The sequence below is a fragment of the Gasterosteus aculeatus genome, chromosome 7, assembly GCF_964276395.1.
Source record: "Gasterosteus aculeatus chromosome 7, fGasAcu3.hap1.1, whole genome shotgun sequence".
In the NCBI taxonomy this organism is placed as follows: domain Eukaryota; kingdom Metazoa; phylum Chordata; class Actinopteri; order Perciformes; family Gasterosteidae; genus Gasterosteus; species Gasterosteus aculeatus.
The window spans coordinates 28,153,670-28,179,085 of record NC_135694.1 but is presented as its reverse complement, the minus strand read 5'-3'; the positions used below and the strand labels follow the sequence as shown (position 1 = coordinate 28,179,085).

The 25,416-nt window shown below is 47.9% G+C and overlaps 2 protein-coding genes across 3 annotated transcripts in view; one reads left to right on the top strand and one right to left on the bottom strand.

Moving 5' to 3' along the window:
* Nucleotides 1-3,175, bottom strand: LOC144410186 (uncharacterized). Its single transcript, XM_078105066.1, has 3 exons — nt 2,922-3,175; nt 91-2,839; nt 1-41 (listed from the first exon to the last, which is right to left on the bottom strand). Exons 2-3 carry the CDS (start codon nt 2,603-2,605, stop codon nt 1-3), a joined length of 2,556 nt encoding a protein of 851 aa, XP_077961192.1. The 5' UTR covers nt 2,606-2,839; nt 2,922-3,175.
* Nucleotides 3,176-13,859: 10,684 nt separating this feature from the next.
* zbtb16a (zinc finger and BTB domain containing 16a) overlaps nt 13,860-25,416 on the top strand; it is a 109,864-nt gene continuing 98,307 nt past the window's right edge. Inside the window, exons 1-2 of one of the 2 annotated variants that reach the window (XM_040181271.2) lie at nt 13,860-14,330; nt 17,466-18,804. In XM_040181271.2, coding sequence (XP_040037205.1) covers nt 17,555-18,804 — 1,250 coding nt within the window. In that variant the 5' untranslated portion in view covers nt 13,860-14,330; nt 17,466-17,554. Of the gene's footprint in view, nt 14,331-14,766; nt 14,898-17,465; nt 18,805-25,416 lie in introns of those variants that run through there. The other variant, XM_040181273.2, reaches the window with a different exon arrangement.

Here is a 25,416-nt window from a genome sequence, read left to right as displayed (position 1 = left end):
TCACGTGGTAGATCTGAAGGCCTTTTCGCCGGCCCGGCTGACTTACCCGGTAGTTGACGGGACCCACCCGCTCAACTACCTCAAACGGGCCTTGCCATTTTGCCAGGAACTTGCATTCCGTCGTGGGGACCAACACCAGGACCTTCTCTCCAGGCTGGAACTCCCGTACGCTGGCGCCTCGGTTGTAGGTGCGGGCTTGGGCCGCCTGGGCCTTTTCCATGTGTTCCCGGACAGTTGGCCACACCTTTTTAGCCCTCTCCTGAAGCCGCTCCACATGCTCGATCACGCTGCGATGTGGTGAAGGCTGGCTTTCCCACACCTCCTTGGCCAGGTCTAGAAGTCCTCGGGGCCGCCGGCCATAGAGTAGTTCGAACGGGGAGTAACCCGTGGACGCCTGGGGAACCTCTCGAATGGCAAAGAGGACGTAGGGGATGAGCTGGTCCCAGTCTCTGCCGTCTACCTCCACCAGTTTCTTCAGCATCTTCTTCAGGGTCTGGTTGAATCTCTCCACGAGGCCGTCAGTTTGTGGGTGGTAAACGGACGTGCGTATTCGCTTTACCTTCAGCCATCTGTACAGGGAACTCATTACTCTTGACATAAAACATGTACCCTGGTCCGTTAAAACTTCGTCCGCGATCCCTACCCGGCTAAATAACATCATGAGTTCGTGGGCCACATTCTTCGCATTGGCCGTACGCAGGGGAATGGCTTCCGGGTACCGCGTAGCATAGTCAACTATCACCAAAATATATTTGTGGCCCCGGCTGGATTTGGATAACGGACCCACTATATCCATTGCAATGCGTGAAAACGGGGTGCCTATGATGGGGAGTGGTACTAAGGGGTTTCGGAAGTTTGGGCGGGGTGCCGTCTTCTGACATTCCGGACATTCACGGCAAAATTGTTCAATGGCACCTTTCACCCCCGGCCAGTAGAACCTGGCCACCACCCGGTCAAATGTCTTTTGAACTCCCAAGTGAGCCCCCAGCTGGTGCGTGTGTGCTAGATACAATACTCGGGAGACATACTTCTTTGGCACCAATAACTGCTCGACTAGATCCCCCCCCTTAGCTTGGACCCCCCTATACAACAGACCGTTCCTTATGCAGAAATGTGGGTTTGGTAGCTCATTCACCCCAGGGCACAAATTACCATCGATCGCCATCACATTCCGACGAGGCGCCTCTAAGTTTGGATCTTCCCACTGGGCGGTGGCGAACTCACCCCTTTGGCCGGTCGCCACTGCGTCAACCACCGGGAACTCCGCGAAGGCATCCTGGTCAGGCGGCGGGGTCCCGCCATCCTCCTCCTCCGGCCCGGAGCTCGACCCGGGGGTCCCCTCTGTGCTGGGCCGGAAGGTGGGGCAGGCGACTCTGCGCACTGGGGGGCTGGCCGGCCGACGCCGATGTCCCCTTCGGCGAGGTGCAGCAGGTAAGTCTCTTTTGCCACTTCCCCAGAACCGGGGGAAGAGGGGGAAGTCTGTGCCGAGGAGTAGTGGCACCGGCAGATTGGGGACCACTCCAGCGGGGACGACGACATTTCCCTTAGGCGTCCGGACTGCAACGTAGCTCACTGGATATTGCTTCACGTCCCCGTGAACACAGGTTACTGGGACGGTCTCGGTAGTCAGGTCGTCAGCGTAGTCAGCATGGACCAGGGTGATGACACTTCCAGAATCAACGAGGGCGTGGGCGTCGGCGTCTCCAATCTTCACTGGCACGTAGGCATGTCGCTGGTCGGGACCGCCGGTGTGAAGACAGGGCCGAGCAGCGTCTGTGCTGGTGGCGGAAGCCATGGAGACATCCTGGTCTCGGGCCGGGCAGTCCCAGGAGATGTGGTCTTCCTGACCACATACGTAGCACCTCCGGGGGGCCTGGTGGGCTCTCGCAGCATGGGGAGGGGGCCTCGGCTGGCTTGTGTTGGGTGGCGGCAGCGCTCTGCGGCGGTCGCGGCTGGCTGGCTCTCTCGGGGTGACCCTGGGTGGCTCGCTCCTGCTTGCCCTCATCATTTCCGTGCTCACCTGGTGATTTTCGAGGAGCGCGACCAGCGCATCCAACGATAAGGGGCTCACCTGGGCGGCGTACTTGCGAGCATCGGGCGGCAGTGCACGTATGCAACGATCTATCACAAGTCTCTCGATCCATGGCGGTCCCTCGCCCGAGTTGAGCCATCGGTGTGCGAGGCGGCGGAGCCCTGCGACTTGGGCCCGAGGTGCCTCTCCCGGCTGGTAGGTCCAAGCATGGAACCGCTGGGCCCGGGCTGGCAGGCTGTAGCCATGGCTCGACAAAATGGCCGTCTTCAGCTTCTGGAAGTCCCGGGCATCGGCGGTGGACAGGTCACGGCAGGCTCGCTGTGCTTCACCAGTGAGGAAGGGTGCGAGGATACTAGCCCACTCGGCCGCCGGCCAACGCTCATGAGCAGCGGTGCGTTCAAATACTTCAATATACGCTTCTATATCATCTTCTGGACTTTGTTTGGAGAGAACGGCGCCTGGAGGCCGTGGGGCATTCCCCTCTTTGTCTATTCTTCCCACCAATTCCTTCACAGCATTCTGTAGCTCGGCTTGGCTTTTTAGCAAAGCGGCTAACGCAGCCGTATGCTCCATGCTGTGGTTTGCTTGGGTCAGACCGCCCGCATCCTCCACCACTTGTGATGCGTCTGGGTCCAAAACAACCACAAAGTTTAGGAGGGGAAGGGTGAACACGCCGTCAGCGTGGCTTTATTTCCAACAAAACAAACAAAACAATAGGATGAGGACGCCGTCCGCGTGCTGCCGGTCCCTCCGGCTCAAACACGTATCAAAGACCAACTTAAAACGTCCTCGGTTTCCCGTCGTTGCCTGGGACAAAAAGGGTGGTCGTTAGTCAGGGAGTGATCACAACATGACTAACAGGGTCGAACAACGTGGAGTCTCAACTTACCGCCCGATGGTGAGAGCTCTGCTCTGGATACGAGCCAGGCACACACAGAGAGGCCAGGGTGCAGCTCCTGTTATGCCGACACCCTGATTGGCAATTCAGCACAGCCGTGCTCCTGCAGGCGGGGCTGGGAGCATATCACCCTGATCAAGGATGGATCTGGGGACATACCTCCCATCGATGACCCGCCCCAAGAGCTGCACCCGGCCCCCTCTGCGTACACCAGTGCTGCAATAGAGACTCTCACCTGATCGGGGGCAGCCTAGGGTAGAGACTCCACAATATATATATATAGCTACAGTTTGTTTCTCAAAACAAAAAGATTGTTCAAATATGCGTTTTCCACATGTTAAGAATGGACAAAGCCCAAACCGTCTCTATCGGGGACCTTTCACGCGTTCCTCATTGTAGTGGTAAACAGAATTTGACATCAGAAGTACTACAAAGTAGTAACCCTAACCCTGTTTGTGCCCCTCCAACCTTTTGTTACATAGCTCGGCTTCTTCTCTAACACGCCTTAAGAAACCCAGTCAATCTAACCGAAACCTCACCTCAAGTAGCTTCTCTCTCTCTCTCTCTCTCTCTCTCTCTCTCTCTCTCTCTCTCTCGTGATGCCACACTGGGGTCAATCGGCCCCAGGGGCTCCATGCCCTGGTCCCGCCGGGCTCAGGGGGCCACAGCTGGGCCCGGCCGCCGGGACTGCAGGAATCGACTGTGTCAGAGCTGCAGTCCAGCTGTTTTATCAGCCGTTGTGGCACCTCTGGCCCGGTGTGATCACGGCCTCGGGCGCTTCCACATTTGCCTCACCGCTGGTTGCCATGGATCCCAATGGGCATTGCCCCCCCCCCCTCCTTTTTTCCAAATGGGTAGTCCTAATGAATGGGGTTCAACATGCATGCTGTATGAAATGACTTGCTTTGTTACAGTAAATTTAACTCTTCTTTCCACTGCTACAAAGATCGGTCGTAGGAATCCATCCAGCAGCCACTGGTTTTTCCTCATATCGCTGTTGATAAGATTCAACCTCTGACTTCTGTGGCTCCACTGAAGCGGTTGGTCTGGATTTCACAATGACTGGAAGGCTTGTTCTCAAAGCTCTCCTTCTTGACGTTGAGTTGTTTCGACACTCTTGTTGATTAATGCATCTGCGATTCGAGCTCAGATGATGTCCTCTTTGTTGCTCCGTTGTCTGATGCTGCTTTGAAAACTCGCACACCAAGTGCGGATTGCCAGACTATTTGAATAGTTGACAAAGGCAACTAAAATGAATTCAAGCAGAAACATGCTTTTGTCTAACTCTTGCACGCTTTATATACTATTCTGCGTGAGCTGCACCAGTTTACCCACATCGGTTCCCATTATTCCTCACTTCTTGTTTCATGTTATAATCTGATTCTCAGTCTTTGTTCACTGCTTCTTTAATGTGACCGCTGCACGTTCAGTGTGGTTTATTACGACTTTGGTCCAAGTTTCCAGATTTTTCCCATAAGTTCAAGAGGTTAAAATAGCTTTGCTCGTTTTTTTGTGATCTTTTTTGTGTGCAATCCATGGAAGGAGTTTGGCTAAAAGGAGGTATGATAGTTTCTCAAGATCTTTCTTCTCCTATATTGTAAAGTTTTAGTTATCGACAGGAACTGAGGCCAGAACTGTGACAATAAGACTCGAGGGGGAACAATGTTAACTTCCCAAGATGATTCGCAACAGAGGAGGTGTAGTAAATAAATACCTAAATGTGTATCTTTTAAATTGAATTAAGGAAGCAAAGTAGCCCAGCGACCAGTGCATGAAGAAACAAGGATTTCGTCTTGTGTGTCTCTCTGGTGGAAACAGACCGTTCACGGTTCTTAAGGAATTATTGGATGTTTTCAGACTTTTATCCATCCCTCAGGCTGACATCACACCACGAATGAGCTCAAAGGAAAGGGTGAGTTTGAACGAGGTGGATCTGGTTAGAGGATGAACAAATCCTGGGTATCCTACATGATTCCACCACTGATATCGTAAAGACGGAGAGAGAAGAGGGCGAAATAGAAAGAGAGAGATGTGCAAAAGGATTAGCTGCGAGGACGGAGCTTCCCTGTGGTGAGCGGGACTTCTTAAGGTGAGCTGATTACCGCGTCGTTTGCCGTCGCTCCGCTGGCTTAACACCATGGACACAGCAGCTTGACCGCCTCCACCCAGCGCATTGGGAGTTTTTGCCTTTTAATTTAACAAATGCAAAAGAAAGAGGCGCTGGGTTCTTGAATTTTGTGTAAATGCGTGCATGTGTGTGTGCATGTGTGTGTGTGTGTGTGTGTGTGTGTGTGTGTGTGTGTGTGTGTGTGTGTGTGTGTGTGTGCTGATTGGAACGGCTGATGAGTGTTTCTTTTCTCTGAAAGCGAGCTCGGGCCTTGCAGTGTAATACCTTGGAGGTGAACAAGATGTGGACGTACATTAAACACCGAGCAACAACAACAACAAGTGTAAGCCGTCACGGTGTGTGAGTGTGCTGGGATGCACCATCCTGGGACCGTGAAACTGCAGCTCGCTGTCGTTCCCTCAAACACTGACTCTTTATCTCGCTCCTCACGCCGGGCTTTTCTCCCGCCGCGAGACGCCAACGTAAATCCGGCCGCTTCATTACGAGGTGCGCAGAGAAATGGATCCCGCGAGCGCGACGCTGTAACATGATGGCTGACAGTGTTGTGATAATAATACCTCGTGCTCCGGTCTCAGACAATTTCAAATTTGAAATGCTTCCACTGCTCGTTTGTCATTTTACAGCCAAAAGCTCGGAGAAAGTACCATGAGTACTTTCATCTAATCCACTACAATTGCAGTTTGTAATTGGCTGTTTTTATTTATTTTTACAGCAAAACCGCTGCCAAGAATCTGTAGTCATCAATAGTACAACCAGCAATAATTCTAATGCCAATAACACGGACCAAACGGACCCCGAGTGCACCACGTTCGACCCCAGCAACTGAATGTGTTCCTCTTTTGATCACATTTTGGAACAGTGGAAGTCCCCATTTGAAAAGGGATTTATGTTCCCGTGTTAACTGGGTCACCTCTCTGTGCGCGCTGTCCAAGAAGCAGCTAAATCCTCCGGTCTCTTTCACCAAAGGGTCTTGGGTGAAAGTAGACTTCAGTGGGAAGAAAAGACAGCGTAAGCAGGCCGGCCCAGTAGACTGATGCGGGGGGGGGGGGATCTGAACATCCCTTTTTATCCTTTGAAGATTGTTTCGGTATAAATCACTTTCCTTTCCCAAATAACATCTGAAGTGATGAATTTGTTCAGTTCTTTTGCTGCTTTGCTTTGATCCACATAACCGTGCATCCTCTGTGCTGACTGCACCGTCGGGTTATCATTACGTTTCCTAGAGTTTCTGTATGGAGTATTACCTGGAGAGGTCATGGATTAGGCGTCTTGTACATTGTCTATAAAGCAGTAGGTGAATCTAATACAAGATTATAGCAATCACTGAACATGCATTTTAATCTTTTTCTCCTTACTGCCTATCTTTGCTCATTTTATTTCTTCACCCACCATTGAGTCCTTCCCTCACTCATTACAGCGATACGGACTTCCTACTAAAGTAGTCTATCTCTGGGCATTTTGGCCCTTTCCAAGATGTCCATGCAATCTCCTCTGTAAGGAAAGAGGCTATTAAGCAGCCCTTCAGGAAAGGATAGAGGGAATCAAACGGAGGGGAACCAGGTAAACACACAAATTTACTTCATTAGAAGATACAAACCAGTACAACTGGGTTTCTTTGATGCTTTTTGGTTGGATGTGACTCAACGGTCACTAAACTGTTGCATTTCCACGATACAGTATTGTATCGTGGACGTACATAATGATTACAACGAACAGATATTTTCAAAGAAACAATTTATCAAATGATTATGATAAAAATTGGATGGAGCTCGCTGGTGGTAATCTGCAGAGAAAGATGAGTCAATGGGCAGGAATTACGATTCCAAATGAAAGATTCTATTGATCTGTAACATCTTGATGTGTAAATAGGCAAAGGTTTGCAAACAAGTTTCATATATTCTAAAACGTAGCTCGTAATGGTTAGTCTTAACTGCTTATAGTCCACTGAGTGTCCTTTTTCCTCATTGGCCTCATCTATAAAGGCCCACGTAGTTCCCACAGGCTCGAACAAACCTGTGGGATCCGGATTCCCTGAGGAAAAGACTTCGATGTACAGTGAAATCCCCCCTGATTTATTTGGTCAATGTCTGCCTCATCCACTCTCACTGTACAATGCACCACCTGAGGCACCGGGGGGAGAATTGATCTCCTGTCAGACTGTAACGCGGGTCCTCTCTGCTCTCACGTCAACGCTTTTCTATTGTGATTTATTCAACCAAGGAGATCAGCTCGCATTGGTCTCAATGGGTTCAAAGGTGTTAATGATTAATGAGAACCCCCCTCACCACCACCACCACCAAAGTCCATGTGGGGTTTTGTGTTTGCCTGAGCTGAGCCTTTCACCTGTCTAAACCGGGATAGAGACGGGGCTTGAAGCTGCGTTTAAGCCGGGTTTAATTAGAAATGTATATGTGTGAGATGAGACTAAAACAATCACTAGACAATAGCTCTCTTGTAATTAACTCTGATCTTCTTCTTCTTTACAATTAGCCTTATCAGAGCTAATTTTACAAATAGGGAAAAATATTGCGGAGAAAGAGATGAGAAGGGAGAAGAACTCCCAGCGAACAGATGCTTTATCTGCCTTGTCTCTTCTAATGCTTTTATTCCTCTTATTTTGTATTTTGCACAGAATGATCTCGCCTCAGGAGGGAAAATACGAGCTGAAAGCTTGGATGAATCATCATGTTGCCTTCCCCTAAAAAACATTAGTCTGTCTGGCAGCCTGTCATGTATATAAATATATGTGCACATCTAAATGTTTTTTGTACCAGCAAAGCACATCAGCACAGCCATTACTTCAAAGTATAAATGGCCCGAAGTCTCGTCGGTAGAACGAAGTCACTTGTATTTGGCTGAATCCCAATGGCCACCCTCTGGAATTCTGATCGTTGATGTTTTCAGCATCGTCACTGATTGAACCCTCTCGAGAAGTCGCTCGAAGTGCGTATGACTCCGGGTAATTCCCAAAGGCGTGCTGCAGTTTCCCCAACCAGAGCGGTTCAGCCTTTTACTTTACAGAGGTGAATAATGTGTGTTTCCATGTTTAGTTTCTCCTATTTTAGGATTCATACTACGAGTGCATGAAATGTTGAATGAAGAGCCCATCAAGGCTCCATTAATTGTTAAAGGCACATTTTTATAATTCTTTATTCTGAAAATTATAGTTCCTTGTTTGCTCACATGAAGTTTCTCCATCTGAAGTAACGTGAGAGCCCGATTGTTTAATAAGTATTTTATTTACGCAGTTTCAAATTGTCAACGTTGTCACATTGTTGATTGATTGAGTCACTATGATCCATAGTGATGCTGCTAAACTAATTCAGCGTACACATTGAGAATTCCCCACTTCGCCCTGATCGTCTGGGTCCGTCGTAACTCTGCCCTGAAGGGTAGTTGAGTTGTTTCGGAAATACTTGGGTTTCCTTGGGTTTGAGTACAAGTTGTCGATCTTTAAACAGCAAGATAAAACACTGCCCAAAGGGGGAAAAACATATTGCTCCATCCTCCGTATGTTTTAGTTTTTATTGCTTTTTTTGAGGTGAAAAGTGTTCTCCAGCTCATTTCGTTCAACCTCAATCATCATGTTCTTCTCCTTCCAACGGAAAACGTATTATATTTGTGACAACTAAAGCCCCATTTTGTAACAATCCTCGCTTGGTTAACAAATGATCAGAGATACTTTGGTCAAGGTACCCGTCACCTGGAACTGACCACACAAGCCCGGCCTGTTGGGCTGCTATTCCTTTACCATTCAAGACAAGAGGGGTATTGATCCAGAAGACTCTCTTAAGCGCTGTAGTTTGTCCTCTCAGGGTGCAGCTGACGGCTTGGAATGGAGAAGTAAACAGGCACTTGGTAAATAAAACACCTAGGTCAACATAGCCATTTCACCCAGGTTACTCAGTGTGTGTGTGTGTGTGTTAGTGGGCAAACCTGTAACTTGGTAACCACACTCAGCGTGGTCATTCAGCGGTCAGAAAGGTTGCTGAAGGTTGCAGCCATTGTTTCAATCAGATGTTGTATTGATATAAATCTTAATTAAATGCTTGGTAGAGTTGTGTACATTTTATTTGCAGACATGCATTTGAGAGGTTGGGGGTTAAACTAAGATCCTGACTGTGATTTTTGCTTTTGCTCGTGAGCAAAAAAGTACTTCCCAACCAAAGCCAGCAAAGATCAGAGGTGAGGGTCAGGGGTCAGAGAGGCGTGGCCTCAGTCCCAGAGACGCCCCCAGGTTTACACAAGTGTAAAAAGAGTCCATTCAGATGGGCTGCATGGGCAGAGTTTCACAAAGGTCCACTGTGTGGGGCCTATACACCCCCCCCCCCCATCCACACACACACACACACACACACACACACCTCCTCCTCCAAGCGCCATGCCTACACAGGACGCAGACAATGGGGAGTCTGGTCAGCAGCGCCACATGCATGTTGACCTGAAATACTTTCCTGCATTACAGCAGAATGAAACTACCGATTTCTTCCTCGGATCAAACGTCTTCCAACCGAACTTTGTGCTTCACTGTGAACATGAATAAAAAGCTTGGAATCATTATTCTGCGGTAACAATCAAAGTAAAGCATGAAGTAGATTTAATAAGACAGCGAACCTCACAAGGCTTTCCTAATCTCTAAAAAATATTCTAGATATTTTTTAATATATTTCTATTTGTAAATGCTCAATTCTTTTCTAAAACAACTGGGCCCTGTGGCTTTTGGAAAACATTACCAGAAGGCGCAAATATTACAATTGTTGTGGACGGTCTTCAGTGGCGCATTGATGTCAATTTGATGATATAATGAGTGTTCAATGCAGCAGGACAGTCTATTTGGGATTAACACAAAATTGATCATCCGATTGATCAAATTCTTTCATGCGGTACTCTGAATATTTGCAGCCCGAATGCTTGAAACGTTTCTACATTTTGCATTAAATAATGATATTATTAGCCTTCAAACATTTCAGCGACTCGCCTGTTTGTATGGTTCCATCAGCCTCCCGAACTAATCTGTTTAATTTAGTTTGATTATTCTGGGTGCTCTAATTATTTTCAGTGTTAAAGTTTCACCAAGGAAGATGGATAATTGCCGCCTATAAAGTCAACGCTATTCATTTGGCATTACTGATGATAATTATAATCATATTGCTTGTCCAAGGTTTGTTTTCAGTTCAATAGGGATACGGAATTCACCCAGGCTTTTACTTTAGTTGGTCAACCTCTTCCTCCACCAAAAACCGAACCTGTGGGAACACAATGCAGGCGCACGCAGCCCACCGGCAGCTAATGGTCACATTCTGAACATCAGCTTCAAACCAAAACGTCCTCCAGGCTGACCATCTTTTTCCAACTGTCGGTATTATTTTAAAGTGCAGTAATGATGTCTTTTTTTGGGGAGGGAAGGAGAGGAGGTGAGGGGCGGGTTATAATTTAGCCCTCATCTTCCTTTTCACTCAGTAAAAGGTTGGATTATGGCCAGATTAAGGGAGTGCCTTTTTCTTTATCCCTGGGTAAGCCTGCACAGCACGCAGCTCAAAGGTAATGAAGCACTCTGTGATCCGCGCTCGGATGAATCTAAAAATTCCCCCAGCGACACTGTATTTTAAAGGAAATGAGCTTTCCCTGAAAGCCTCCTTCAAACCTATGCTTTCCATTTTGGAACGACTATAAACTGTGAGACTGCTTTCAAACCGGAGCAAGAACCGAGACCTGTTGCCATTTTTAAATTGAAGTAGATGAGAAGGTGGAGTTTTGAGTTTTTTTGTGTTCTTTTGTGACGTTTCAAAGTGAAACAAATGGAAATGAAAAAAACATTATCTCTGATGCTTTCAATCTAAATTTAAACACATTCCTTTATCAGAATGGATTAGATTGTCCTCAAATTGAACTGCGTTTTCACTTTTTCTCCCAGTCGTGCAACGACATCATCGGTTTTGTAAAAGTTTGATTATTTCGGCAACCGCCGAGATCGAATGACCCTTTAAATTATTTTAATCGGGCAACGTAGGTCAATGCTGCAAGAGCAAATAGGACATGAAGATGATAGTTTTCAATCAATATCGTTGCCTCTACCCAAAACGACCACCAGCAGTTTTTCCTCTTGCTGAACTCAAAATGTTTGCACCCAAGATGACCGCCAGTCGACATGAACCATTCAAGCATCGAAATGGATGATGTTAAAATGTACATTACATTCATATCTTTATACATCGTGTACAAATACAAACTCTACATTCATAACGACGGATGAAATCAAACAAACGATACAAAGAACCGACATGAAACTGCCTAAACAAATAACACAAATAGCACTATTTGAGCCGTACCTAGACATTTGAACCATTACACCTGTAGAGAGGTGAAAAACATATTCCTGGGAAAAGTGCCATCGGCAGGAGCAAAAGGTCTCCGTATGCTTCAAAGGAACCAGGTCATATGTCGTGTGGTCTGACCACATCTAAAGCTACACGTCTTTACACCTGTCCAGGACGGATCCTACCTCCCCGATGATGTCCAAGAATGAGGTGTCTCTTACCTGTCTTTGTATTTTCGATGATGTCATTTTTACAGTTTATTTTTAAAACAAACCCAAAACAGTTTGGTTTCTTGCAAACAACTTCTGACTAAAATAAGTACGATTTTAAAGCATACTGAGAGCTACTAGTCCACAAAGTGGCGCATGAGCCACTTCTGCCTCTGGGAAACTAACAAGTCCAGAGATTTAAATACGGAATGCCTCGAATCCAGAAAACCAATGCAAACGTTAATGTCCGTGTCAGAGCAGATTTTTCAGAGAAGTTTGCCTGCGGCCACGAAGACCTTCAAATAAGACTGAACCGCTGTGTCATGCCATGCCAAAGCATTTGACTCTCATTGGTTGTTGTTTGCAACTCTTTAACACCGTTGACCAAGCCTCACTCTTTGGCTACGAGACACCTTTTGTTATCGGTTAATATTGGTGATAATGCTAATCCTTCCCCCTCAGCGCACCGCCGCAAACCACAGTGTGCCGTCGTCCGCTGCTGATTGACGGAAGCCACTGAGTGACGCGTTGCAGACACCGGACGGCCTCCCTCAGATGGGCTGCTCAGGCCCGACTTGTCCGTTGCTTCTATTTGATCAGCCTCATAGTCTGTGGAGTGTTGATGTGAGCCTCCGGCTGCGAGGTGACTGAACTCGTCCTCCTGGACGATGACTCCATCCCAGCTCGAGGGTCTTACTGCGGCTGGGTTGAACAGGTCGTCCTTGCACCATTTGGCAAGGCTCCTCACGTAAGGTGCTCTGCAACCCTCAGTTGTTGGATGTGCTTTACCTGCTGTTTTATTTCCAGTCAGTCAGTGGTAGGTACGTTTCATTTTAATAAGTAAATATCATATAAAATATCCAATCTGTTATTTCTATACGAGCAGGCATATGTCAACCCGCTGGTGGCTTAATACTAAAGCGAGGGATCAAAGAAATCATTAGGATGCATCTTCTAGAAGACAAAAAAGGTTTGTGCCAGTGTGTCAAAATCTTTGATGGGCTTCACAAAAAGATTTAAAAACAAAGTCAAAAGCGAGCATGCATGTCTGTACAAACAAGACAGAAATGCACACACACATTGTGGTGATATTCTCCTCTTCCTTCTCCTGCTTCAGCCATGATTTTACAATCAAACCGAGACAAACAAAGTGCTTAAATGCAGAATAATTTATATTTCAGACTTTGCAAACAAAGACAAAGTAAGAGTTTTCCAGGAGCACTTAAAGAAATAACATCAATAGGAATAAAATATTGTGAAATGAAACCATCAGTACGAGATGGCTCCCAGTCAGTAATCGTCATTAAGACAAAAGTATCAATCAAGTTTCCTTTCAGAGAAGCTCTAAAGTATGCTTTTACCATAAAAGACTCCAGGAGGTATGTCAGGCCAAACTATAATGAGGTGTACCATCCACTGCGCAGCAGAAACAAAGCAACAGAAAAATGATTGCTATGCTAAGAAACAATTAAGGCCTCTTAATGCACCGCGAAAGCATTCGCCTGAGAGTCGTTCACCATATCGATCATCGACGACATCTTTTTACCGCATAAGAAAAAAGGGGCCACTGGTTCCCATGTGCAGTTTATTTAGTTTCATGGCCTTTCTTCAAATTAGTGTCAGTATCTTAAAAGCAGACCGCTCCTGCAAGTTTTTTTTTTAAATCTTTTAAATCAATTGCATTATAATTAATTTTATTTCTTTGTGTGCTTTTTTGCTTGTAATCTAGTTCACACACAATTGACACTAAGGAATGAAAAATATGCATCCTTTTAACCTTTGGTATATGAACATTGTGCGTTTGTTTGACGAACGACACGCATGTACGATATATCAAAAGTTAAATGTACACATCGAATCTGCTCTCTGAGGTTTTTGTCTTTCTTTTGCATAATGTCTAATTGAATATGTAACGTTTATATTGATATATAATAGTTTGATTAGTAAAAGAAGAATACTTAATACTAGATCTTTTATAAAATGATATTATTAAACCATTACACATTTCCGGGGTGACTTTGGTTCCTTCAGCTTTAATACATCATTGTGAACACTTGTAGCATCTCGAGGCGGCCGATTCGAACCTGTTGAGACGCAAGAACTTGGTGTGGTGTTTTCTCTCTTTTGGCATTACGATAATTTAACAGTTTTGATCAATAAAACATGCTTGCGTCAGTCTCATCACGCGGGACGTCTCAGCGCGCCTCGCGTTCACCTTTGCCGTCCTCTGCTGCCCCAAACACGGACCAAGTCGACTTTCATTGAACGATTGGAGGGAGGACAGAAAGAGAGAGAGAGAGAGGGGGGGGAGACTCTTCCCCCACATGGCCGCCGAACCCTCCCCGGCGGGAGTTTGAGCTCCACCTGCGGGCCGCGAGCGCATCCCGTCACACCTGGAAGGCGTCGCCCTGCCTGTCGTTCGGCGCACTGTAACGCAGCCGTTTGACGCGAGACAGCCCCCTAGGTGTCTCACTTCTCTCAGTGTTCAGCGCGCGCGCGCGCGTGTGTGTGTGTGTGTGCGTGTGTTTGCGCGTGTGGCTGGACCGGCCTGCTGCTCGTCTGGCTGCGTTGACGTCAGCGCTGATGTTGATTTGCTCAGGCGAGGGAAGAGAAAGGAGTTAGTGCGCGTTGAGAGAGCGGCCACTGCGAGCCGCCTTCACGATGCTGTAGCCGCGCTCCCTCCTTCCCTCCTCCTCCTCCTCCTGCTCCTCCTGCACTGTACGGAATCATTAAACGTGCAACTTGGGTGAGTACCGAATCCGGGCGAAACGCGGGCTGCAGTTTCCGCGGCGACAAGTGCCCGGAGCCGCGACTCCGCACGCGCGTGCCGCTGTTTTCTCTCTGTGTACTTTCATTCACCATGTGGATATTTGGATGCGTTTATTGCGCCGGGGATCGTTTTTTTTTCTTCCTTTTTCTTTTTTTCCTCCTTCCTCTTCTTGTTGCTTCTCCCCGTTCGACCTCACGCTGAAGTTAACAGCCGAACGCGACTTCGGCACGCGAGTTGGAACCTGCGCACCGGCGGGGCGCTGCATGGAAAACAAGTGTTTCCCCTGATTGCGCCCGCGAAGGTGTTGAAGTTTGCATTAACACACGGTATCTATTGTAGAGATGTTAAGGTTGACGTACGCCCCTCACCACCACCACACACCCCACTCACACACACACTCACACACACCGCGGTGGGTTTAGTATGCCGGGGATCGCGGCTGGAGGACGTGAGGTCTGGGCAGTTCCAACGGGAGACAGACAACACATGACGCCCCGCTCCATGTGACTTTACTGGAGAAATCGCGTTGGCTCGTTTTGAGGGGTATTGTGATCTTTTTTTTTTTTTTTTTCTAGATGTATTTTTAAACAGCGACACTGTTGCCCGTCCTCGTGTCTCCAGTTGCACCAGTGTGGCTCATTTGGCCGTGATGACATCACGCAGAGGACTGGGCACACTGGTCGTTTTTTTTTTTACTCGAAACGAACCCAAATCTTCAGCTGATTGACGGGCAGCTAAAGACGTGTGATTGGTGACCGATAATCGATTCGCAGGAGCGCGCGCGCGGCGCGAGGTGTGTGTGGGGGGCGGGAGCTGGTAACCGAAGCAATGGCAAATTGATTTGTTATCGAGACTGTCTGATCTCGCTCTCTGTGTCACTCTCCTTTTTTGTCCTCCCCTCTTCACCCTTCAGGCATCGCTCGCTCTCTCTCTCATTTCTCCCCCCCCCCCCCCCCCTCATCAGCTGTCAATGTTCCCCTTTAGCGTGTTTTCATTTGGTCACAAACAAAGTCCACCTGTGCGCCGGTCTGAGGAGAGCTGCCTTCAATCGGCGTGAGATTGTCCCAGCTGTCCGTCTCGCGTGCACTTTTAGCACGCTCAATGTCTCCCCCCCCCCCCGTCTGGTTAACGATGCTGTAGCATTTTGCTGTCCCCCACATTTGCGCGTGTCAGTGTGGAATATTGCGCGCTGCTCGTGCGCGCCGTGGCAGACGACTCGTGACCAGATTGATTGTGGAGCCTTTCCGTTGAAGTCGGCGCCAGGCGGTTGTTGTCAGCGGCCCGCGTTGGGCTCGAGCCCTCGCGGCTGAATGTAGTTGGCGTTTTGCATAATGCATAACGCGCTGTGTAATTGCTCTGGTGCGTCTGGGGGGGGTGTTCGCGCTGTCTAGACGCACGTCCCGTTTGTAAATACAGACGCGATAAAGTCCCCAAACAGGAAGTTCGCCTCGTGTCCCGCAGGGCGCAGGAGCCCCGGCTTGTGCCCACAAGTGCGCAACAAGCATCGGTCTTTTACGGGGCCGTAAACCGGCGCTATTGGCACACCTGTAATAAAGATAATGTCGGGGGTTAAACGTGACCTCTGTTGATTTGAGAGGCTGGAGCTCCGCTGGATGAGAACTTGTGGTTTTAATCTTCTAAATAGATTGCATCAATGTGCCCGAAATAAAATGAACCCAAAGCGGGCCATGCTGTGCATTTACCACGAGCCTTCAGCACAAACGACAGCTGCCAGCTTCATTCACCTCCTGCATGCGGGCATATAGGCTTTAGAGATTGCATATCTGGGAATTAGATTTACTTTAAAAAAAAAAAGGAGACTGTGTGGTGTTGCTAGAAGGCTGGTGACATTTCCTCTCCTTTTTGTCTGCGAGTTAGTATTGTTCACTAACTTATCTTTGTATTCCCTGGATTTTGGGTATTTTAAAGCCGTTTAAAAAAAATAGCCTGAACTAATTTCAGGCTTTTTGAAAATTAAAAAATATTGCCACAGCTTTGAAAATGTGTCTCATGCTGAATAAATTGAGTGGATCATTGGACACAAACTAACTCGTCCAGGATGTGGTTCAATGGAGACACTTGGCTGGAAGACATTCTGCCTGTCATTCAATGCACATGTAGTGGCAAGACTGTTTAATTCATTGCCACATTGAAGTGATAATTGTTTCAGCGCATGTCTCACTGATCATGTTAACATGGGAGTCACGGAGGAGTCATTCATTTCAAGTACATAGCGGTTAGGGGATATCATTTGATCCCTTTTTGTGCTTTTTTTTGGTGTTGCTCTGAGTCCGCTGCGGAAATGAGGTGAAGCAACATGTTGCCCTGTTAGCTTGCATACTAGAGCGATGCCCTCATTAATTTGGATATTCAACATCAGTGAGTGAAAGCAGACCAGGGCGTGCGGTGCTACAGTGTTGTTTTCTTCCGCCCGGTTCTGCTTTGCTTTCCTTTCCATCCATTTCTGGCCGCCGCTCTCTGCTCCCGTCTGTGACGGGAATACTGAGTAAGATGCTGTTTGATTTCAGAAAGGCCACTGATGGGCTTTGTGAGGAAAGGCAGCAGTGGAAAAACCACAGCTCACACTTGTTTAACTGTGTTTTCATCTCTGTCAGATAACCAAATGAAGAGCTCTTTTTAACGTAACATATGTTGGACTGATTGGTATGCAGGGGGAGCCCGTCGGACGGCTCACAAATTGTCTCTTCTGAAGTCTAGAGTCGATGCTCTCCGCTGATTTGTGTTTACCCTGCCTGCAGGATGTTTGCAGTTTGAAACTCCCACTGACTTCTCTCTCTCAAAATGAATAGCGGTGTACATGAAATACATTTGACAACCTCATGACATCTCTTATTTTATAAGATGTTAAAATACCGAATTTGTTTTTTATATGCGTTTGTGAAGGACGACTGTCAATGATCGTGCATTTATGGCATTTAATATACAATTAACATGAATTCTTTAAATCTTTGGAAAAGAATAGTGATGCTGTTCTTGGAGTTAAGAGCTTAAATACTTGGGGATTTTTCCTGCACAACATTTTTACTTTTGCTTCAGAATTTAACACAACTGATTTTTTTTTTTCTTTTTCATTCTGTTTTTTTTCTCCAGGTTTCGTCTTGTTCACAAAGTTGGCTAAAAACACTGCTGAACGGGGAAGGCCAGCCTCATGAGTCGGCCTCGTGGATTGCATCGGTATAATGGATTTGTCTAAAATGGGTATGATACAGCTCCAAAACCCCAACCACCCCACTGCCCTGCTGCAGAAGGCCAACCAGATGCGCCTGGCCGGGACCCTGTGTGATGTGGTCATCATGGTAGACAACCAGGAGTTCCACGCTCACCGGACTGTGCTCGCCTGCACAAGCAAAATGTTTGAGATCCTCTTTCATCGCAGCAGTCAGCATTACACCCTGGACTTTCTCTCACCAAAGACTTTTCAGCAGATTTTGGAGTACGCTTACACTGCCACGCTCCAGGCCAAGGTGGAGGACTTGGATGACCTGCTGTATGCAGCAGAGATCCTGGAGATTGAATACCTGGAAGAGCAATGCCTCAAGATACTGGAAACCATCCAGTCCTCCGATGACAATGACACGGAGGTCAACCTTAACGATGGGAGCACGGAGGAGGACGATGAGCGCAAAGGCCACAATGGAGCCAAGAACTCCAAAAAGCATTCCATGCAGAGTCCCTATCTGTCCGGTAGCCAGCAAGTCCCCATCATGACCGGCATGGTGGATCAAAGTCCCTCTGTCTCCACCTCCTTCGGTGTCTCCACCCTAAGTCCCACCAAAGCTGCTGTGGACAGCCTGATGAGCATCGGTCAGTCTCTGCTCCAGCAGGGCTTTGGGGGTGAGCACGTTCTCCAAGGCAACTCCCAACCCCTGATGACTGAGATCAAGACGGAAATGATGCAAGTGGACATGGGTGGCAACGGCAACGACAGCCCTCCCAACATGGAGTCCAGTGCCTCCAGCAATGGAGAGCGAAGTGGCGAGGAGAGGAACCGAGACGGTCCAGGTACGCCAACCAGGAGCAGCGTAATCACCAGCGCCCGCGAGCTGCATTACGTCCGGGACGAAGCCATGGGCGACCCTCAAGCTGACGGCAGCCAGATGGGCCTGGAAGCAATGGCTGGGATGACGGAGAAACATCTCGCCTCGCTGTACTCCCTACCTGCCAATCATAAAGCAGATTCCTTCATGTCCATGCCGGCGTCCATGGCGGCATCCATGGCCTCTGCTCTCCCCATGTCCCCAGCCCTGGCAATGTCTATGGACTTCAGTGCCTATGGGGGACTCCTGCCGCAGAGCTTCATCCAGAGGGAATTCTTCAGCAAGCTGGGTGAGCTGGCTGTGGGCATGAAACCAGACGGCAGGAACCAGCAGGAACGTTGCAATGTTTGCGGGGCAGAACTACCAGATAACGAAGCCGTGGAGCAGCACAGGTAAGCAACGTTCTTTTATTCATTGTGTATTTTCTAATTCTTTTTTAAAAAACCTGATCACTCTGGAAATTGAAAGTCTGAAGTCAGTCAACATGATTGATTTGGGTAATGGGGCCTAAGCTATAAGCCTTTACCCCTGTTTAGTCACCTGTTTTTAGGGAATAGGGGGAATTAGTAATGTTTTCTTCTGCTTCAAGCTAAAACTGCACACATCCTTAGGACTGTGTGGCCACTGCTTCTCTCACTGCCCAGGTGACCGCTGTCGTTATATTGTCTACGGCCATTAGTCGTGTTGCAAGATGTGGGCGGCAGCTATCACACACACTTACCAAAGTGGTACCCTCTCATCCTGTGCCCGACTAACCTCCCCTTTCCCACAACTGCACAAGGGGGGGCTCTTATAAGCCTGATAATTAGAGTAGACGGTCAGCTCAGGAAATGCGTGCTGAACCTGGGCTCTTGGGCGAGGAGGTAGTTCTAGGACAGGGGAGTGGCAGTAAATCACTGCGGCCGCCTCAATCGGTGTATATAAATACATCGAGGCCTGGAAACTGCATTTAAAATAACTCAAAACGACATTTCATTTCATAGTATAAATGATACAATTGTCTTTGCAATTGCGTCAGCCCAGTCAGAGTACAAGCCCCTTGTGGAATGCAATCACTTGTGTGTTTTTGTGACTAGAGGCCTTTTTGTTTCACGAGGGCCACCTTTTCACCCTGCATGTATCATTCGGAATGCACAGTGGTTAAAGTCCACCTGATTTGAATACCATTCTCCGTCCCCCTCAAACTTGCGGCGCTATCTTTGGAATGCACGGCTGAAAACAGATTCCGTCCAAGCTTCTTGATTTGTAAAGCCGTCTCGTTGTCTGAGTACTACAGAATGGTGTTTACCCCAAAGAGAAGCGTCCTTGTTTGCTACCATACCTTACATTTTTTGGCTAAGGTTTTTATTCCAACATGCTGTGTAGTCAGACGGGTTTTTTTTGTGTTGGTAGTTACTTCAAAAAGTGTACAAATGTAAGTGGACCCTATGAACAGTGCTTCATATTCAGTAAATAAGGGGGCACATTTATGCATTGACAAATACCATGGTTCTGTAGCCGTACATTTTACTGCCTATGATCAGTTGTCCCAACGCAGGCTTGAACAAAAGCTTTGCCACGCACCGGGGCTTCTGTGCGAGATGGAGTATTGTTGTCTTACTGCGTCAAAGGACAGGCCACATTAGTCTCTGTCTTGAGGAGAGTCTGACGTGTGAAATGGTTGCCTGTGTTTCAAGAGGAATTTCATCAATTCGCTCAAGCCCGGGAAATCTTGTATCAAAGGAGATTTCCAAACCGTTTCATGCATTGATCTTAACGCCTCTTCCCACAGCATACTAATGGGTTAATTTAGACTGGTTGATACGCCGACACGACGCTGTTTAATATTGTACGCGCTGTCCTGACAGCCTCCCCGAAGTGTAGAAATCAAACATTGCATCACCCGCTGTCTGCTTTATCGTCCGCACATGAAAGGTCTGCTGCGCTACCCTGAGATCCGCGGTGATTACGACGCCTCTCAGTGTCCTCGCAGATTCCAATGTGGGTCATTTGGTAGCATATCAAGTCTGCGTGCAGCCCGTCAAACTGCACGAGAGGTTTTATTTCAGATGAGCGAGTACCCTCTGACTAATTACACAGCGTCTCCCCGCAGCCTCTGTGTCAGGGTCACTGCTACTTCTGCAACAAACGCATAAAAAAGTTGACAGAGTTGACTTGGCGCAGGCAGGTCAAGTCAAACACGGGTGTAATTATGTCCAGATGTGGCGCAGGTCGTTGGTGTGAGGTGTCTGTGTGTGTGTCTGTGTGTGTCTGTGTGTGTGTGTGTGTGTGTGTGTACGCGCGTGTATGTTAAAATGAACGAAGCAGAAAGTGCCCACTTCCTGTGTAAATTTAGTCTCGGCTCCCTTTCATTCCTCTGTGCCCTGGATTGTATCATTCAAAAAAACAAAAAACACCCCACCCAGAATGAATTCATTGTATATCGGCTCCACAAGTGGTGTGTGTGTGTGTGTGTGTGAGGCGTCCCTTATGGGACGTAGAAATGAATATGTAAGCACAGGCTGTGCAAGGTGTGGGCAATGCGGCAATAATATCATATCATTTATTTTCAAGCAGGATCACAATCTAAACTTACCCCGGGTATTTTTTTTCCACTGAACAACCATTTCCGGTATCAAATAGAACGCTTTACATCCACACTAACCACTCTTCACGTCGACATTAATTCGATCTACCGCATTGCATTTATTTATATAGCAGCAGGTCTGCACTGGTGTATGCAGGGCAGGCCCCGCAGCGATGGATCGACAACGAATAGCACAATACCATCTATCGTCCACTAAAGGCAGGTCGGGGAGACATTTTAATTGGTCACGATCTAATATCGTCATATCGGACGAGCCTGAGTGGTGCTACCTCGAGGCAGCGTTTGGTATCAATAACTCGGTAGTTTTTGGTACAGATTAAAATGGGGAACCAGTTATTGATGAAAGGTGATTTTAACGTTTGGTCCGAGTTTTGTATTTGCTTTTGTTCTTTGATCACAATGAAATCAACCTTTTTGCTAATTTTGGACCATTTTATTTTATGGCTGCTTGTATTTTAAATCGGACAACTTCGCTTTTTTAAAATTCAGCTGTCAAGATTAGATTCTGTTATGAGTGAGTCATTCTTGGCACTACAGGAACATGTCACACGTGACATTCAGCCCCATGTCTTTTTAAATCATCTTCCAAAGAAATGAAGCTTAATGAAAGGCCAAACATGATAGGTTTAAGTATTCCCCATATTACCATGACAACCCCCCCACCCGCCAAGCTGCCTTCCTCCCAATCTCTCCCCCAGTAGTCCATCCCGCCACCTCCCCGCTGACAAACCCCAGATGTATTTCTTAAAGAGAGCTCAGGGTGACTGTTGTTGCCGCTTCAGGGAGACAGGATTACAGCAATATTATAGTAACCCTTGCACTGAGAAAATAATCAACACAGGGAGGGCCTGAGTGATTATTGGGGAAATAAATGCATGATGCGTGGGGTTAATTCTGCCGTGGCGGGGGGAAGAAGAAAGAAACCTCCACTGCTTGGTATTCCAAACACAGCGTCCAATTCACGGGAACTAGCCCTGGGTTTATCTCTTTCACTTAATCGTCCATTCTCATGCAAATGACTGACCCTCGCTGTAATGTACATCTCATAAGTGAAAAAAGAGCCTATTTTAAAGGAGCGCTTTCCTAGCATATGGCCGTTCAACATCACTGATAACCATCAATTCCTCTTTTCATAATAGAGCCAGGTTTTTTTTTTTTTTTTCATGAGGGGAACGAGGGAGTACTAAACATGAAGAGTCAATGCGTCTCTATTTCTCCTCTCTGTTTCTCCGGTTATTTTTTGCATTGATAAAAGCATTGGGGTACAAAGTGGGATAGGTGGAAATAATCACCCCTGCCTTAACCTCCGCACGTGCACACACTCGCGTCATTACTTTTTACACACATTCCCCTCAGCAGCGGCAGCAGCGACGGCAGCCAGTGCTCACTCTTCCATTTCCTCCTCTTTTGTGGCAAAGGGGTACGGAGGGCGCTCTAATACCCCGGGCCCCAGGTGTTTAAACAGTGGGCCTAAGGCCCTTATCTGTGCATATCAGAGTGGGACAGATAACCCTTGGCACTCCTCCTCGGTAAACCAAGAGCAGATCGAGCCCAGATAGCGGCCCAGAGCGTTTGTTGCAGGTGATAACGATGTATGCGCACACACACATATATAGCCTTGCACGTCGAGGGGGGGGGGGGGGGGGGGCAGCAGGAGGTTTGCAAGCACACTGACACTTGTGTGCATTGGCCACGGTCAACCATTAACCGCTGCTTTCTTCCCGTACGTTCACAACATGAGCGGCTGGGTGGTTGGGTTCAAATGGCCGCTCTGATGAGCGCCGTTTGCTTAAGACGGAGTGCAATAAGTGGTTGCTAGATGCTGGTTTAAAAAATGATCTGTATTTGCACACGGTTCCATTTGAATAAAGGAGCCTTTTGTTATTGCCGCACAGAAAGGGAGAGCAGCGTCTCTCTCTGCTCAGGTAGACATTGCTCCACGAGTATTTGTTTTGCATATTAATGCTCTGATTTCAATTGCTATGACCGCTTTCAGAGAAATCATTTCCCCCCTCAAGTGACCCTAAAGCGTGAATAGTTTTACTGCAGGTTTGCTTGATTGACAGGTGTCTCTGGCAATCGGCGGCGCTGGCTTCCGCTTTGTCCTCCTCCCTCTGGTTTCACCAGACTCCGCCCACTTGTTTTGCGCTGTGGCTCCATTCGACTACGGGGATTAGGTGAATGAATCCGATTTGCAGAGAATCCATACATTGGCTTCGGTTTCCAATATCCGAGGGAGTGCCCAAGAGAGAACGGTAGAACTGTACGTTCCGAGTGCGCTCCTAATTTCCGTTCCAGTTTGTGCCCGAGTGCGCACCAAGGTTTGCATTGAAGATATAAATACAAATACACCGAATCTCTCGGAAATGCTGGCAGTACCTCGTCTTTTGTTCGTGAAATAGTTGAAGGTAAAACAGTTTCACAGTTCCTGAAAGCAGCCTGTCAACAAAGCATCCATTACATGGCAGTGGATTACCCTCTATTTGAAATCACTCTGTGAGCTAAGTCCCCCCCGGCTTGCACTCAGAGGTACAGTACATGTTGGTGTAATAATCCAACTGCACAAAAAGCCTCACTCAACCAAAACACCTGCAAAAAAAAAAATACCTCCACGACAGACAACAGCGGCGGGCTTATTCGAGCCCGCCCTGCCACACTGCCTCCCTTTTTTTTTTTTTTTATCCTCACACAGGTGCCTCTTCTGCCCTTATTGGCGGTGTGGTGTTTTGCGCATACCCCCGAGGAACTGGCGCTTTGACCGGGCCCTCGGTGATAGCCGCCGCCGCCGCCGCAGCTGCTGGCTGAGGCCCAATTATAGACGGGCTTTAAAAGGCTCCGGTTGAACCGTAAAGATTTACACCGCCATCGCTCTGATCTCAGATCTGGGCTCTGTCCTCACTGTCAGGATAGGGAGATGCATCGATTAAAGACTTAACGCGAGGGGGCTACATCACGGGGAATGGGGCTACGCGTGCATGCGCGTAAACACACACCTGCCTACAGATCAGGCGTTTTTATTGTTGTGCAGTCATTGGCTTAAATCCGATGGAGCTGCTGATTTAGAGGGAATTGAGGTGCTTGTTTGGGAACCACCAATAGAAAACGGAAGAGGGGGGGGGGGGGGGAGGGGCATGTAATATCTTGACAGTGGCAACGGAGGGAGGCGATCTAATCAGCCTACTGATTAGATCGCCTCCCTCGCTGCGATACGAGCGGAGGGAGGTGCTTGTGTAATAAAAGTTAGCAGCTTGACTCGGGCGCGACCAGCTGCCTCCGTGTGGCTAACAGCGCTCGGCAGACGTGGCCTCTGCTGATGCGGTCTGGCAGGAGCCCGCTTTGGAACGAACACACTGAGGCCCCCCATCTTTTGTCCCTCTGGGGGCCTTGGGGGTCTGCAGGGAGGGGATAAGGAAAACGTACTGTACTGGAAGTTGGCCGTGCGTGCGTGTGTGTGTGTGTCCGTGTTTTTCTTTTGTGTCATGTTGAGAGGGGCTTTGGTGGGACTCAAGGGGAGTACTAATTACAGCCGGCTATCAGGTGCCATGCAAATGTGTTATCGGCCTTAACTTCCTGATGTCTATCTCTGGTCCCAGTAGCTGCGGTGAGTGTTGGCAGAGGAAGAGGTTCTAGCATTGTTTCTCTGAGAGTGCACAGTGAGTGAATGTCAGCAGGGGAAACGATTTAAAGGCATCCTTTTTTTTTAATCCTGTAAAGCTTTCATTAGACTTTCAGACCCTCTGTTCTTGGCGGACTTTCTTACTGTATTAAGGTGCATGCATCATTGCCAACTTTCCCATTAAATAAAAAGAAATAGTCAATAGAATTAGAATGATCTGGCCTTAAAGCTGAGTGGGTTTTAGTTCTAGTTCATAGAGCTCTGCCTCTGTTCTCCTGGACCTGAACGCTCTGGGTTCTAATCCCATCGATATCCCATTAACATCCCCTCTCTGGGTCCCCGCCACATGAAAGATGTGTCGGTTCCCCCTCTCTGATTCTATTGCTCTGGCAGACCGTAAGGAGGACGGCCACAATGAGCAAATGTGCTAGAGCCAAAGGGCCAACCCAAGTGTGCTCACAAATGTCCTGTGTGTGTGTGTGTGTGGGGGGAGGCTAAAAGGGGGGGGTGGTGGTGGGGGGGGTGTGAAAAAGCTGCCACCGCCACCTCAGAGGCCCCCTAGCCTCCCTGGGAAGTATCAAACCAGAGCCCACCGCGGGCTTCCAGCGAGAGAGCTTCTAATTAGCCTCTTTGTTGCCACTTGAATGGTTAGCCAGAGATTGGCGAGGGGCCCCAATGGAGTGATACCAGCACGCTAAGAAGCTGGTAATAAAAATTGCCCCCCCCCCCTCCCCCTCCCCCCTCATTCTCTCCACCGTCACCTGTCACAAAGGAGCTCTCAGGTAGGAAACCGAGGCCAGC

Excerpts from the sequence above, each read along its gene's own strand:
- LOC144410186 (XM_078105066.1), bottom strand. The coding sequence starts at position 2,605 with ATGGAGCATACGGCTGCGTTAGCCGCTTTGCTAAAAAGCCAAGCCGAG. Across the intron at positions 42-90 it reads GTTCCTGGCAAAATGGCAAG|TCAGCCGGGCCGGCGAAAAG; the intron begins GCCCGTTTGAGG and ends CTACCGGGTAAG.